At 49.3% G+C, this 16,411-nt stretch overlaps 1 protein-coding gene across 1 annotated transcript in view; it reads right to left on the bottom strand.

Annotated features, from left to right (window-relative positions):
• ONECUT1 (one cut homeobox 1) overlaps nucleotides 1-12,364 on the bottom strand; it is a 34,078-nt gene extending 21,714 nt beyond the window's left edge. Inside the window, exon 1 of the mRNA XM_074966316.1 lies at nucleotides 10,848-12,364. Within this exon, the coding sequence (XP_074822417.1) occupies nucleotides 10,848-11,925 (1,078 nt within the window). The 5' untranslated portion in view covers nucleotides 11,926-12,364. The remainder of the gene's footprint in view (nucleotides 1-10,847) is intronic.
• Between the last annotated feature and the right edge of the window lie 4,047 nt (nucleotides 12,365-16,411).

Genomic DNA, 16,411 nt, shown 5'->3' with positions numbered 1-16,411 from the left:
GGAACAAATCCAGGAAGCATCATTTTAGTTTTATCAAGGTATGATATTTGAAAATAAGTTTATATTTATTTAAAGTAAGAGTTGAATGTCATAGTTGTAGGGTAACTGCACTGTATTTCTCCTCCATGGTCCCTCAAGAGCATCCACTAAAAGATTTCTGGCTCCTGGCCATCACCTCCACTGGGTGGAGGCCTACATCTCATTCCCTTCTGACAGGGGTTTTAAAGGCTGCACACCACCATGATCCACACTGGGGTAGCCTTAGCAAGCGAGCCTGTCTAAAAGCCCAATACCTGTGCTTTGCTTTTACTTCAAATGCTAAGATCAGTGTATTTCTTGCGGTTATGTCACAGCTCCTTCTCAGCAAGCACATTTATTCTTAAAGTAAAAGCATTACAACAAAAACAGAGAAACAATAAAAGAACCTATCCACATGCTAACAAGCTTACCAGAGCACCCCCAATTCCAGCATTGGGATCTGGTAGGTAGGTGTCAGGCCTTCCAACCTCACAACTGGGTTTTCCTCCGGTTACAAGTTCACATCATTCTTTAGATCAAGAACCAGAACTAAGGCCCCAAGTAAGGTTAAGCTCAGGCTGTTTATCCAAAAGTCCTGTCTTTATCTGTTGGTCTCTGGAGAACGAGAATAGGAGAACCTCCCCAGGACGTGGTGCCTACCTGCAGGTGTTATAACCTTAGTGATTTTTCTTGATCATCCCCTACTGCTTTCCCTTCCTGGAGAAGCTGTGGTAGCCCTCCCCCCATGGAGTGCATACAATGCCTGACCTAAACTTATACACAAACCATTCACACACGTAATACAATATCATCTCGCCAAGACACTGCAGGAAGTTGCCCTCTCTGTCACGTTGACATGTATTGATTTGCTCATAAATAAATCTAGTGGTCACGAAAATGACAGGTTTTGTGCTGATGTGGCCCTGGGTATGATGCCACCAGGCTTTTGGGCAACCTGCTACACACAGCTCGGGTAGGCCCCGATCCCAAGCCCACTGAAGACTCTAGTAGGCTTCTGATGACGCCCCTACTGCACCTCAGCAATAAATCCTACTCTTCAGCCCTAAGCCCACTAATTGTCCCAAAGTATGAGCTGCTTTTGTGATGTGTTACCGTGGGGATCGGCCAGAGGGCACATGACAGCTCTGCCCAGGCTAAACACGTGGGTTCATTCAATTACGAACTAATAAAGGAATAGATAGGAAAGGATTCACTATCTGTGCCTTTTAGGATCATTCTTTGTGAGTACTGAGAGATTCCCTCCTGGTTATCTGACAGCCGTGGTTTGCAAGTGCCCAGCGCTCGATCGCAGCATTGTGACAAATTTCCCTACAGCCCCATGCACCAATTGGGACCGGAAACACCACCCTCTAGCTAGAGAATTCTCTCTCTCTTTTCCCTTCCTAATCAGTCTCCTATTATCCTCACCCCCGAACTCATGCTCAAGTTCGCACGGTCCCAGTAACCCGCTGAGCACTGCTTCCTAGCCACTGTTTCTTCAGCATTTCCCCGCACCCCCCAGCCACTGAAACGCATTCGCCAAGCATTGCGGTGTCATGCCCCTGGAGGTGTCACAGCAATGGAAACACTCTGCCTCCTCTGGAGTGATCGTCCCCATGCATGTGCGTGGCTAAAGCCTCCAGGTCTAATGTGGGTGGGAAGGGAGGGAAAGAGTGGCGGGGGGAGTTTGCGCGTGCGACATCCTCGCAGCCGGTTCCCTGCACGCTGGCATTATGCATCATCGATGCTATTGTTGGTCCTGTGTTAGAGAGGAGAACATCAGCTTTCCGAATAAAAGTTCACTGGACTTGTATGATTCCTTGGAAGCATGCGGCCAATATGCTCACCCCTCCTGTTCTTTACCTCTCTTGACTTTATTGTACGAAATCAGTAGTTTCCCTTTTTGTCTATAATGTCACCAACAACCGTTCCCACGCGAGTCCTTCAGGAAATACAGCACGCGGAGCAGGAGACGAAGATCTGCGAATAGAAATCGCAACGGGGGAGCAGGCAGGTAACTGTCCGAAGTGCTGAAATTCAGAACCCTACCTGTGCTCGAATTCTGGCTCAGATGGGCTTATCAATCAAAACTCAGTTTAGAGCAAAAAAAGGCAATAGACTCCCCCACCACATATGAGCGAAGGCGCAGCCTTAGTTTTGCTTGAAAAATTAGTCTTCATTTCATAGAGTCTCATTCACATGAACCCTAATCCCTAAAGAAACAGACAGAAAAACTTTCCTTTCAAGCGACTGAAATGAACATGTCCTCTTATTAGCAACTTGGTGGCAACCAGATGTTTGCAAAGTTTCGTGAAAGTTGTCTGTATTTTTGTATCTTAATTAGGACTTGATACGTTCAGAGGCGACGACACGTGCCGCAGAAACAACAGATGCCTCTCTAGGAGAGACTTCTCCAAAATACCCCGCACCCATCAATTAGAACTCGCAACTAGTACAAAGACCAGTTCGTACTTTACAGCTTTTCGCACTAGCTACGGTTGGACAGTAGATGGCGCATGGCTTCTGAACAACAAGCATGGCGCAAACAAGGAAGTAAAATGGCCATAGAAATGTAGGGCAGCATGTCAATATTATGCATACAGTGTTTCTTTAATTTGTTGAGAGGCGATGTGAGAAATCTGCGGACAGTAAGATGCAATTAACTGATTTCTTTCCATTCAGATTAGCGGATAGTCTTGTGTACAATGCACACACTTAAAATGAGCACTATGTATATTGTATAGATATAGTTGTATATATATAACAACACAACTATTGGGGATTAGTTTGTAGAAGAAATTATGAGCAGCAAAGTTCAACAGAGGTCTCAGGAACGGTGAGACTATGCAATCACTCGCTATGTATGTACTGCGGCTGTGTCTATGAACTGGGGTCCCAGTTAGGCTTGGGTCCCAGCCCCTCCAATTGCATGTTAATCTGTGACACCTCTTTTTGGAATAGTTGCAGTTCAGGATCCTTGCATTGCATGCGGGTGGGATTTACCTGAGCGCACATTTCCTCGTCAAACTCCATTTCTTTACTGGAAGGAAACAATCCCGGGTTGACTTTAGACAAGAGGCCTTCCCCAAAAGGCCAGGAGCAGCACCCATTTTGATGCAATCTCACATCATCAGCAAAATGGCAGTCCGGAAGAGAACCACCAGGTACAATAACATCCCCTTAATATCTCTCTTCCTCTTACAGTTTCTTTCTAAAATATCATTCCCTGCCCAGCACCAGTGTGTCTTTCAATTAAAACGTGATTAATTACAAACAAACAAAAATCAGAGCTGAATAATGACTAGGAAACCGTGGGAAAATGTCATTTGGGGAAAAGGAATGTTTAAACAACTTTAAACACCTGTTGTGGCAACTAAGGGTTGTTACTGACTAGCAAGGTAATCCCCAAATCCTCCTTTATCTGTTTATCACCCCCTCTCCCACAGCTTCCTGGCCTCGCATCCCAATGCGCTTCACTCTCAGCACACTATGATTTCAGAGGAGTTCTGCCACGTCAAATAAATAACCAGAGATGTGAACCATTTACATTATGGCAGCATCTTAAAAAGAAACAGGGAAGATCGGTTTCAGGCGGAAGAGCTCCAGCGCAGCAAACCGGCATGGCTGTGGCTATAGCCAGGGTTAACCCGGGTTGAACTTTTTTTGCAACTCATTGCAAGTTATCTTTCTTCCTAGTTACACCGCTTTTGTACATTGGAACCAAGCAAGTCCCTTTCTCTGCTGCCCCTGCCCCTTTCGGGTGACAGGCAATCCAGAAACGCTTTTTTGTTGCTCATAAGAAATAGACAATGAACCACAGAAGCAGGTGATTTGCCTGTTCAAAGTGCATGAAAACCCAGCGAAAGTCAAGCCCTGAACTGGATCCAGCTCATGTCACAAGAATCAATCACATCCCTCAGACTTCGGGACTGGAAGAGAGCCCCTTCAATTTCACCCCTTCGAGCCCCTGGGCCCCTCACCGCAGCTCTATTTCCTGACACTAATGCCTTGGTTTCAGGGAGCAATGTTGGCGTTGCTGCGGAAGTGCTATGGGCTGCTCGCACACCAGAGAGGCAGGGTGGCCCAGATAGCCACGAGCCCGTCAAGCCATGCCCTGAGCATTGCGTGTGTTTCTCATCTCATACAGCAAATTGTGGCTTCCCTGTGTTTAGCCGCCCCTGCTTCTGACTGCAGAATGCCCTGCAAGCCCGGCCCAGAGGAACGCGGTTCCCTATTGACATGCTACCAGAGAGCCAAGCAGTCCTTCAGTCCCTCCTTTGGATAAATATTAACAAGAAGCAAATGAGGCCGTGTATTAGCTGGTTATAAATCAATCAGGCTGCAAGGACACCAACAACAAACAATCGCAGATTCCTCACTGGAGGACTTTCTCAGAGCACTTGTTACTAGCTGCCAGGGGAATGGGATTTCTGGTTCGGCCCTTATCATTTTGAGTCACCGGCTGCTGCTATCTGCCAAACCAGCTAGGGCGAATGCAGTTAACTTTATCTTATTTAAAGGGCTACTTCAGAGCAATCCCAGCGAAACCACAAGGCTGGTTGCTAACTGATACAACACGTGACCTGTAGGTAAATGGCAGCTAATGAGTTGTTCTGGGGGGAAGCAGAGGCATCCTCTGAAATGCACAGCTGGGAACTTTACCCTCCCCCAAGATCTGAAGAGAAATGTGAACTTTAAAAAAAACCGCCTAGCCTCATTGCTTGTTTTAGGCTTGGAATGTCCTAATGCACTCGATTCCCTTTAGCAATTAATTCATAAAACAAACACACAGGAGGAGAAACCTTTCCCCAACGCTCTCTCTCTAACAAACAGCACTTGTACAAGTCACAGAGATGTGTCAATAGATGTCCACTTTGCAAGGCAAGGCCTATGGGCGTGGGGTGGCTTGTTTAATGATCAGACTGCAGGTGCGTCGCTTTTCAGTTTCCTTGAAGGGAGATTCGCAGTCTTTTAAAAACTCTACGATTATGGGCTCCCCATAACTAAAACAAGCAGCAAGACATTAATGTTCAACCGAAAATCGATTAATGTATCTTTTCTGATGCAACTATATTTATGCATAATCTCCACTGTGCAAATATTAAACAGATCTCTAATGATGAACTAATTGCCTGCTCGAGTGACGATCTGCTAATATCAGAAACGCATCGACCTTTCCTTGCACGCGGTGAGTTTGCACACAGTCGTCTTCAGGGTAAATGTTGCAAATGGCGTTCATTAGATTTCATATTTAATGGGAAAACTGCCCTGATTACAGTATTGATTTCTTTACAGTTAAATTGGTGAGAATTTCTCTCCGGTTTCCCAGGATTCAGCTGAGTTGAGATTTAATTTCTTATGGAGGAAAACAAGTGTGAGGGGGGAAAAAAGGCAAAGCACCGATTTTTTTTTAAAATTAGGTTTCTGGAAGATATTGACTGATTCCTGATCTAGGAAGCAAAGTCACCCTGTGCCATGCAGCAGCGGGCAGCGCCTGTGGGCAAACCCTTCGCCTGCAATTTAGGGTGAGCCATTTGCAGAGGAAATGTTCCCTATATCCGAAAGCGCCCAGCTTCCCTCCTTGGGCGCCGTAGCCCTGGGGACCTGCTGCCTTCGGAGGAGAACAGGGACGTTGTTCTGTCTAGAAATTGCAAATAAAATGCATCAGTGAAAGAGTCTGTTTGAGAACAGGCTGCTGGGAAGCTGCCGTTTGATACACTCTGGGCTCTTCGGACCACCTCGTTGTGCAGTAGATCTGGGGAGTTCTGTCTCAAAGGGGAACTCCAGTCCAGCCCTGCGCACTTGTAGCTTTCTCTTGTATTGTTCAGTTATTTCCAGATCCGAGCTCACCTTAACGTTTTACCTTCTTCGCGCTCTGAATTGAGTCTCCCTTGGCTGGGCAAGTGTCTGTGTGTGTGGCTCTGGTGTCATTTTCAAAACACGCCTTTCGGAGAGCATCATTTGGACAGACTCATTTCAGACCCTATATCCAGCTCACAGCGAGGTGGGCACGTTTCTTTTTCCTGGGCTAGCTCTGTCGTGTCAAGCCTTCACTCTTGTTAAAGCTATTTTTTGTCAACTCTACCTTGCACGCTAAAATAAATCGCCATCCCGACCCCAACAGATTGTAGATGGGCTCTAGCCTTGTATTAATATTCATAATAATGACTAATCCTTGACTTTCCCCTTTAAACACCACGAAGGCAAAAAAAGAAATCATCCCTGAAAGAATAAGTTTCTAAGACGGAAGGAGAAAAAACTGGTAAATTCATAAATATGCAGTGCTGAGGGCAGAGGGGGGGGGACCAGACAAAGGAAAGGAGGATGGAGAGGAGAAGGAAGATGGGGTGAATAAAATGGAGGCTGGAAGAGGTCAGCTTTGCAATTAGCAGTTCTGCTTACATTTCGAGAGACAGCCCAGGAAGTGTCAAGACCTCAATACAGCTTCCATGTAACTACCAATTTTCCCTTTATTTGTCGGAGCTTCGGTGTAATCTGGGAGGTAAGAAACCCCCAGGGATCGCTGGAAGGGGCAAATACTCAAGATAAAGTGCTGGACAAGACAGTGAAGCCTAAAATAACCAGGGTTTTGTTTTCCTCCTTGTCGCCTTCTTGATGTTGGCTTTAAGAAACGCACAGAAAATAAATAAAGAGTCTGACAGCCTGCTCGGGATATTAATCTGCCTGATAATTCTCTAAATGCCCGAGAGTGAGTTATAATTTGGACGTGAAATTTAATTTGCGTTGGCTGGAGTAATTTATGATATTTCCAATTGATGTTCATACATCAATATCAATCGGGGCAGATTTTTACCACTTAGTAAGATCATCACACATTTAAAACCTGCACAAAATAAAATCGATAGTTTATGCATTTACAGCAGATTGCCTTTCTAGCAACGCCTGCATCCCAGAGCATGGCAGCCTGCCCTGAACGCGGGCATTTTGCATTACCGGGGGCCAGCCCGAGAACTAACCAGCGCCCCCCCACAGGCCCACTGGCTACCGGCGGGGTGCGGGGGCAGCTGGGGGCTGTGCTGGGAACCCACAATGGGGGATGGGAGTGGCTGGCGTCCGCCCTGGAGAAGGCCCCGGCCCGGTGCGTGTGAGCGCCCAGAGCTCCATGGATCCGGAATCAGCTCCCTGTAAACAGACACGTGTTCCCGAACTGCCCCTTTGCAGGCCCGAGCCGGGCGCTGGGCTTCGCCTCCAGCCAGGCAGGTGCAGGGATCTCCGGCCCAGGGCCCTCCTCCGTTCGGGGCAGTGGCAGGGCCCAGGGCGGTGCCGCATCGCACAGTTTCCTGCTCCCCTGGGGTTCCTCACCAGGCCGCAATGGGAGCGAGCGACCCCCACTGCCCGAGCTCTTCCAGGCAGCTGCAGCTTTGCTCTGTCCTGAGTCCGCGACGATTATTGCCTCCCCCCTGTGGCAGGATAACCAGGGGGCCTCTCATGGTCCAGGGCTCCAGGTCTGTCCCTCCCTATCTCCCCCTGCTCCCCCCCCCCGGCCAGGCTCGGAGTCCTTCCTAGGGATTCTCCCCTCCCCTTGGGCAGTGCACACCCCCCAGTGCCCGGGACCGGCTGCAGCCCTGCGTCTGTGAGCATCAGCCTTGCGCCCCCTTCCCCAATCCCACTCGGTGGCTGCTGTGCTGGAGACAAGGAGTGGCCCGGCTTGGGGCCCCGGAGGTCAATGCCAGGGCTAGGCGCTGAGCAGACTCCCATTAAGGAGCTCCTGCCCGGGGTCACAAGACAGGCAGCAAGCCCGGAGAACAGAGGGTGGGTGTTTAGCAGAGCAGTCTGGATAAGGGACAGGAGCTCGAGCAGTGGCAACAAGCACACCACAGAGTCCCGGCTAATTAGGAGGCTCAGTCGCTTCCAATCGCCAGCCCCTGCAGGGACACACGCTAGACAGAAAAGGCACGGTGACTGGTCCTGAGAGGATCCGGATCTGTCTTCCAGATCCTAACGGTCCTACAATATTTACAGGGGAGACGCAGGAACTTGTTACAAAGCCGGAAGGATTAAAAAATAAACAGTTGCAGCCAGAGCCCCATTCCCTCCCCCAGGTCAGAGTAGATGCTGTGACTCTAGGTCCATGTTTGCTTAAATTACCCTTAGGGATGGGGCTCTGTTTCCCTCATGTGCAAATATCCAGCATTCAGGTTGGATTTGAAGGAGAGGGCGGAATAATGAGTCTTTGTCTTCCTAAAGAGATTATGGAGATCCATTTATACCCAGAGCTGTCCTGATGGGGCGGGCTGGAGGAGGAATTCGTGGGGGGTTGGAGGGGGGGGGTTGATTTGGGGCAGTACCGAACAATGCTGCCTGTTTCTCTGAATCTCTGGAAGTGCGAGGAGTAGCTTGTCAACCATACACTGCAGAAATCGGCCCCCCGCTCTCATCTATCTTCTTTTCAGCAGCCGAGCCTGGCTTGGCATAATTTCCTTCAGCTCATGCCAAGAAGGGGGCTCCAACATATTCTAATTCAAGTGGTTGTTCCCAGTATCGATCTATGTAAATAAGTGGAAATTCAGGTCGTCCAAATTGTCCTAAAAATACACTCCAAATCGAAGTTCGCCCTGTCAATCGTTAAGGGGAGATCTCAGGCACCAACTCCATCCCTCCCCCGCCTCCCCCCTGGACAGCCGCAGCAGGGCTGGGATTTACCTTTCGTGGGGTTTGTTATTGGGAGAGAGAGAGAGAGAGAGAGAGAATGGGGTTTTCTGGCAGATCAGACCTGTGAAACCTACATGACTCTGGAGGAGTGAGAAAACCAGACACTGCTACACCTCCCGCCTCATCCGCCCCTGTTAATGTAGAGAGACCATTTCCAGTTTGAGAGAGAAAAGGTCACTGCTAGATCCCCTTTCTCCCACCAGTGCAGACTCCAAAGCCAAGCGAACATAAGCATAGGAAAAGGAGACGAGGAATCAAATGTGTAGCCAGTTTGGGGCCTCCGAATAGCCAGGGAGCATTTATTACCGTATCCATTCTACTGTTTAGGCAGAGGCGCAGACCCGTTTGTGCACTGGAAAGAGAAGATTTGGCCCTTCCCTTGATTTTTGTCTGTGAAACGGATCAGTGACCCTGACTCCAACTCGGATTGACTGTCTGGCATTCTCCAGGGACAAATTAATAGAGACCTATCAGTTAATTAGCAAACCCTCACTCAAGGCACCACCATCATATTAAACTCGGGCTCTGTACTATGACTGAGTACAAGTTGGGGATGGGGGATAAAATAAAGAGAGAGACAAACGAAATGAATTGAAATATTCTTACTCCGCTCTTTCGGGTCACAGCAGACAATACAGCCAGCCATTCCCTAGGATGAAACAGAACTAGCGAATTATGGCCATGTTAATCCCAGGTGCTATTTCTGTTAGCCACCAATTACTGAGTCAGTGCATAAATTGTGCATAACACATACTTATTCTCACATGCATATACAGACTGGAACTATGTAAATCAGAACTCTGTGGACTAATGATACTTGTGATCATTTGCAGTTTTAACCAGTTCCATTCCTTCTCTTTAGCCACAAGTTACATTCCATAATTGTATCATTTGCGTCAAAAAGCAAAGTTCTAAAATGCCCGATCCGAAATAAGCAGAATAGGAAACTAGCATCTGCTCCCCTTTCAATTTAGCTATTATCTATTCACCCTTGTCACAACGCTACTTTTGTTACAGAGTAGATCCACCGAAGTGTATAAAACGATTTATTATGAGGTCTTAGCTTCAATTTCCACAACACCTCACCGAAACATTTAAATGGATTCTTTCTTTTTTTTTAAATCTAGAGTCTGGGTTAACAAACCCCACAATTATCAGGTAATAAACCTAGTTACAACACGATCACACAAACAAACATGAATATTTCGCTCTGGGCAGCCTTTTATGATACTCTTATTTCTTATACAAGCAAATAATCCCAAAGAAACGCGACGAAAAGGTAGATGCAAACGTATGGGTAACATCATTTAACAGAGAGGTGCTTGAAATATTGTGAAGCCTCACCTAAGTCTCCACCATAGGGTTTCCCAACACTTCAGGAGTGTGTGTGTGTGTGTGTGTGTGTGTGTGTGTGTAAGAGGCAGAGAAAGTACACACACGCACACACACACAGACAGAGCATGTTAAGTTTGAAAGCAATTTTATATACAACAGCTGAGTTTAGTTCTGTGTGCTGGTCAGTTGGCTGTACCTCACACCAGAGAGCATTTGCAAATATACAAATATGAAGATAGGCAATAACAGGAAATATCTATCTTATCCGGGGCCTGATCCGTATTTCATGGGCACTCCAAAATATCAATTAGCTTTTGCTCCTCTGTGCACCTTCCAGTTGATGTACATATACATGCAATGTTGTGTACAGTTCACAGGTATAAACATGTAGGCGTTACATGTCTATATAATAAGACCTGACTTGGTAGATTTTGATCCTGTGGGTGTCACAGTACACAGCATGACGCCCCTCTCCCCGTTTCTCTCCCCTAGCCCCAGACACGCACAGTGGCATCACAGCACCCACAGCCTGCCCTTATGCCTCACCATCCTCGCATATCATTGTTTAGGAACGGGGACGACGGTGCAAATAAATCAAACGCTCCCCTTTCCTGTGAAGGAGCTAGAAAGGAAATCCAGTGGGAATGTCAGACTTGAAAGGGAGAGACATATTGCACTGGAAAGGAACAAAATACAAGGCGTGATGTGACCTGTGATATTATTTATCTGCACATACGTACTGGAATGGGCTTGTCCTGGGCAAGCTCTGAGCTCTCTGTCTGCCTAGCCACACAAACACAGCAGTAATCGCAGAGGCTCACCTGCTAGCCTGAGAGCAGACATTCTCTGGAATTCTGGCTCCTGAAGCCACTTCCACATCCTCCGAAAGGTCTCCCGGCCGGATTTGAGTTTGCTCCAGGGCTTGGGGTTCCTCAATAGGTCTGAGAGGGTCCCTTGAGACCGGCACAGCACCCGCTGGGCGAAGATAGCCTGGGGGATGCTGTACCGTTTGAGCTCGGTGGTGATCCTCTGAGCTACTTCTTTGGTATTGATTTCTTCCATTTGCCCTGAATTACTTCCACTGTTGACCTGCGAACCAGTGACAGAAGGGTTTTGTTCCCTGGCAGAGCCCAGAATCTGCCCGTGACTCTGGGCATTCAGGTGGGCATGAGGGTGATGCGGGATCCCATTGATAGGCACCATGCCAGCGGATGTAGGGGTGAGATGTTGGTCCCCATGCCTGCCCAGCATGGCAGGGTGGTGGGCTTCGAATCCGTTCGGGGTGAGCATTTTCTCGGCAGGCATGGGGGCACTGGGGTGAGCGTAATGAGGCAGCCCTTGCTGGGAGTTGTGGATGCCCCCCAGGCCTGATCCAGACAAAGGGGAGAGGCTCTGCCCCATGCCGGTAACATCCTTATGGTAGGGGGTGTAGAGATTGTTCATAGAAGCCAGACCCCGCTCGTCCCTCATGAGGGTGAAGCTGCCACTCACATTCCCAGGGATCCGCTGGTGGTGATGGTGGTGGTGGTGATGGTGGTGATGGTGAGGGAACTTGTCCGAGACGGTGGAGATGGGAGGTAGCGGTTGCAGAGGGGTTAATGTGGTGTAGGTGCTGCTCATGCTCATCCCGGGGGGTGTCTCGCAGGCCATGGTCATGGTGGGATGCAGGGGTCCCGTCAGAGCGTGGTCAGGAGGCCGGTGGTGGTGGTGGTAGTCGCCACCGTCCAGGATGGAAGCCATGCCCATGGAGCGAGGGTGGGCTGGCAAATGATTGCTGCGATGGGCCACCGAGCTCCTGTGATGGGGGCTGCTGCTCATCAGATCGGCCGTGGTTGGCACCGGCTCATGGCTCACCCCGTGCAGATCGCCAATGTTCTCCATCGTCAGCTGCGCGTTCATTGTTATTCGTGCAGGCTTGTGGACACCACATCTATCTGGCCTATGGCTGGAAGATCCTAGGAGGTCTTCACGTTGGAGGCATGCAGGATTCCAGCCCCTGTGGAAAGGATCAGGCGCGTGGGGCGGGGGGGTTGGTGGGGCTCTCTCTTTCTGTGTGATTTGTTTTTTTTTTTTTCGTGACGGTTGATCAATTTTAAGGCCCCCGTTCTTTTAAAACAGCCTCAGCAGCCCCAGTAGGTGTCTGGTCGCGTCCCTCGCCATCTCTAGCCATGTCTCTTACTGTTTCAATGTCTTTGGCCACAGCGCCCGCTGCTGCAGCTGCTGCTGCTGGTAGAGAGCAGACATGCGCGCTGGCGGCCCCATGCACACCCCCCTTCCCCCCAAACACACTCTCTTTCTCTCTCACACATACACACTCCTGCCCGTGACATCACCGTACATATTAAGGAAGCTGGACCGTCTCTCCTTCCTATCTAACCCCGGCTCTCTCCGCTCCCAAGCTCCGGAGCAGCCCCTCCTGGGGAAGGGGGCGGTGGGGCTGGGGGGGCTGGGGGAGTGGGGGGGGGGAAGCCTGCACTCAGCCCACAGGCAGCGAGCTGCAAAAGTCTGCATGTCCCCGCCAGCAGATTAGATGGCTGCGGACAGGAAAACGAGCACAACCCCTCGGCTGCGCGGAGCACAAAGGAGCTGCTCTAGAGCTAGTGCCTGTCAGAAACACACCCTGGCCGGGCACACCCGCTCCTGGCCGCTGTAGGGTTGTGCCCACCCCTGCCACCGCCCCCCCCCCCCCAGCCGTTTTGTGTGGCCCTTCACATCGATCGCAGCCCTCCCTCCAGCGATCTGACCCTGAGCGCCCCAGCCACCAAGAGAAGCCGGAGGAGCAGGGCGAGCTGCAGCTTGGCTCTGGTCTCCCACGCCCAGGCAGGTAACCAGACCTGCAGGTTGCTCCCCACGGAGCGGGGCTGCCGGGGCTGGAGGCAGATCTGCTGCACCCCGGCCGGGGACAGCCCCATCAGCGCTTTCACCCGGGGTGTGAACAGGGCTGTAGATCCCCAGCTTGTTCAGTGCGCTGCAGGCGAGCGCTTCACCCCCCAGTAACCCATCACCTCCACCCACACGGCAAGCTCGGCGGGGCTCGGGAGGGAGGGAGGGAGGGAGGCTGCTCAGGGGCGCGGGGTCCGAGCTGCGGAGCGGTGGGTCTCCCTGCCTCCCCGTCGCCCTTCCCTGTAGGTGCGGGAGACGCGTGGGAGCTTCTCTGTGTAATTAAAGCGGCCGGTCCCTCCCCTTTGGTGACTTAGCATTTTTAGTGAGCGAGCCTCCTTAAATTGAATTTTAATATTAACTTCCGGGTTTCCTCAAGTCGACACATCAAGGTGAAAAATCGCAGCGCCGAGTCAGCCAGCCAACCAACAAAAGCCAGGCAGCCGCGGGACACACCCGCAAAGCCGCTGCGCTCCCAGTGGCTCGGGGAGTGAGAGCCGCCCCCCGCCTGGGGCAGCAGCTCGGAGAGCTGGACTGTTCACACGTGTCCCCTTCGCTCCCCTCCCCGCCCCCCAGGGGAAATGCAATGGGAGAGCGACCGGGGGATGGGGATCGCACCTCGGGGGTGGGGGGGGGCCCGCAAGGCGACCCCGTGTGAAGCGCCTCGCTCCCTGTGGCCCGCTGCTCTTTGCTTCTCGCTAGGGAAACTTTTATTGTAAGTCGGGGTAGCCGGGAAGACAGAGCCTCATTGGAAATATTTGGTGACCGTGTTTCATATGATCTACTTTCACTCCCCGATCCCAGCTCCCCTCCTCCGCTCTCCCCTTCCCATCTTTTCTCCCCGCATCCCTCCGAAACCCCGCAAGACAATTAGACTGCAGCTCTAGAGGAGCAGCTCAAGTTGGCAGCTTTTCCAGCCCTTGCGACCTGCTGGGACTAAATGAGAGCCTCCCCCCCTCAACCCTCCCCCTTTCAGGGAATGAGCTCAGAGCGAGTTGGGGGGGGGGGGGCAGGGCGGAAAAAACGTCAACTGTCCGGCTTGTGAAAACCGAGCATTTGTAAGGACGCTCCAGCTACCACATGCCGCTGTTTTTTCCAAAGGGAAAGAAAGAAAGAAAAACTTGTTAGCTAAGGTGCTTTTATAGCGGAAGAAAGGACAGATGTGCCTATTGTTCGCCCATTAACAATAACGAACCAAGCCAGTCAGAAGGTGGCTTCTCTCCCCCCCAGCCGAGCTGCGGGAGGGTGGAATTATGACACTCTACATTATATCTGAACCGATCTGCGGGGAAATAACACAACTGATTAGGAGAAGCCAGGCTCGGCTTCGCAATAGTATCTACATAACTGTGCTGGGGTGGAAGAAAATAAAGGGAAGGAAATTAAAGTGATTTCCTTCCATGCTATCAGATGAGCTCACAGCCCTGCTTCGCTGACAAAGGCACCATCGCATGGGGTACGGGGTTTGGTTTTTTTAAACCGGATTTTTTATACTTATTCACTGCACGTAAAAATAATATATTTAAACATGTCTTCAGCCCGCTGACGTTAGCTGGTGTCATGGCCAAGTGAGACGGTGACCTGGGGAGAATGGTTTATAATGGTGCACACAGCAGCTCCACGGCTGAACTGTTGACACCACAGGGGTTATTTACAGATACATGCAGATTAGAGCAATGTTAAGGCTCAGAACGAGAGTGCCTTCTAGTCAGCCCTCCCTCTACTGCCCGCCCCAGAGTAACGGGTGCTCCTCCGTAACGTCTGTCGTACAATCCCAACCCCCGTCTGGTTAATTAAAGCAGGAGTAGCAACCTCAAGTAGGAATCAGAGTAGCAGCCGTGTTAGTCTGTATTCGCAAAAAGAAAAGGAGTGCTTGTGGCATCTTAGAGACGAACCAATTTATTTGAGCATGAGCTTTCGTGAGCTACAGGTCACTTCATGGGATGCATACTGTGGAAAGTATGCATCCGATGAAGTGAGCTGTAGCTCACGAAGGCTTATGCTCAAATAAATTGGTTCGTCTCTAAGGTGCCACAAGTACTCCTTTTCAAGTAGGAATGTCTTCTCACTTGTGAATTCACTTATACTGGCTGGGGACGCTGAATTAATTTAGTTTAATAATCGTACTCAAACTAAACAAAACTCTACTCCTAGCTGGGCATATTGTGCCACTAACATGACTGGTCCCGGTTATGATGCCCAGATAAATGTGTATGGCCCATTGCAGCGTGTGTCTTCTTGTGAGACACTTCTATCCTATCAGATGTGCCTATCGCTGGGCTAGAAACAATAGGCCAATCATTAGAGGAGCTGAGCACCTGCAGATCCCATGGAAGATCAGAAGGTCTCTTGCAGTGCGGGTTTGTTTGTACCAAGTCCCGTCAAAGCGAGGAGATTGTTATGTAATGAGAAGGCTGTTGATCTAAAATGTATTCAGTGTCAAGTACTTCCCAGCATTTTGGTCGCAAGAGTAATGTACATCAATACGATACTTCTGTTATCTTCAGAACAGATCTTTTGACCTGACATGATGTCAATGGAACCATTACAATACAGATCTTACCATGAAATCAGTGAGCGTTTGGACAGCAAAAATAAATATACGATGTGTATCAACCCTTGGATGCGATTTTGTGTAGCCAGAACATGTGGTGATAACATGTTGCTTCGTGAGATTTCCAGGGCTAATCTAACAAATTTGGAATAATGTGTCAAAGGGACATCTAGCAATCTCTGTATTACACCACTGCTCTTTATGAATTCTTGGAGTCACATATGCTGTTTTGAGAAAACACCCCCAACCCCAGTGGGTTGCTTAGACAGTCTCCCTGTCAATGCAGATTTATCCCTGATTGATGTTTATTAACGCTTCCAGTTCATTCATCCTTCAGAAACTGCATACCACCAGGACCACAGGCTTTCTACATTTGTTATGGCGATATCCTGAAAGGAGTGTGGTTGACCCAAAAGAGGCAGATTTAGCTAGATGTTTCAATTACTCAAATGTTTTCATCTGAAACAGGAGGCTCTGTTATCATTTATCTATGGTGGATAGATGTGTTCTAACCTGGCAAAACGAAGCTGTCTAGATAGAATTGTTGGGCAACTCGTTGGTCCTTCTCTTGTCCAAAGTACACTTCACTGTGTACATAGGTTTGTAATAGTAGCAATGACTGAAATTTGCCATCATCCTTTCCTAGCCACCCGTCTCGCTGGAAAATGCATCAGATCAAAGACTCTTTTATATTGTGAAATCTTGATGATACCTCTCAGTTATAAACAGCCAATCTTTGGCTACCAATATCAGTGCAATCAAATCAGTCTCACAAATTTTCTGAGGCCACGTGAAGACAAAAATAGGGGTGAACCCAGAACAAAACAAGCCACCCCTCTTTTGAAGTGACCTGAAAAGTAAATGATAGGATAAGTTGGAAATGTCTCCTACTAGAACTTTATTACAAGGGTTTCCTGGAAATTTCTCCTGCAAACATTTTGTAAACAACTG

Source organism: Natator depressus, chromosome 10 (assembly GCF_965152275.1).
Source record: "Natator depressus isolate rNatDep1 chromosome 10, rNatDep2.hap1, whole genome shotgun sequence".
Taxonomy (NCBI): Eukaryota; Metazoa; Chordata; order Testudines; family Cheloniidae; genus Natator; species Natator depressus.
The sequence above is the reverse complement of the archived record's forward strand: the minus strand, read 5'-3'. Positions and strand labels throughout refer to the sequence as shown.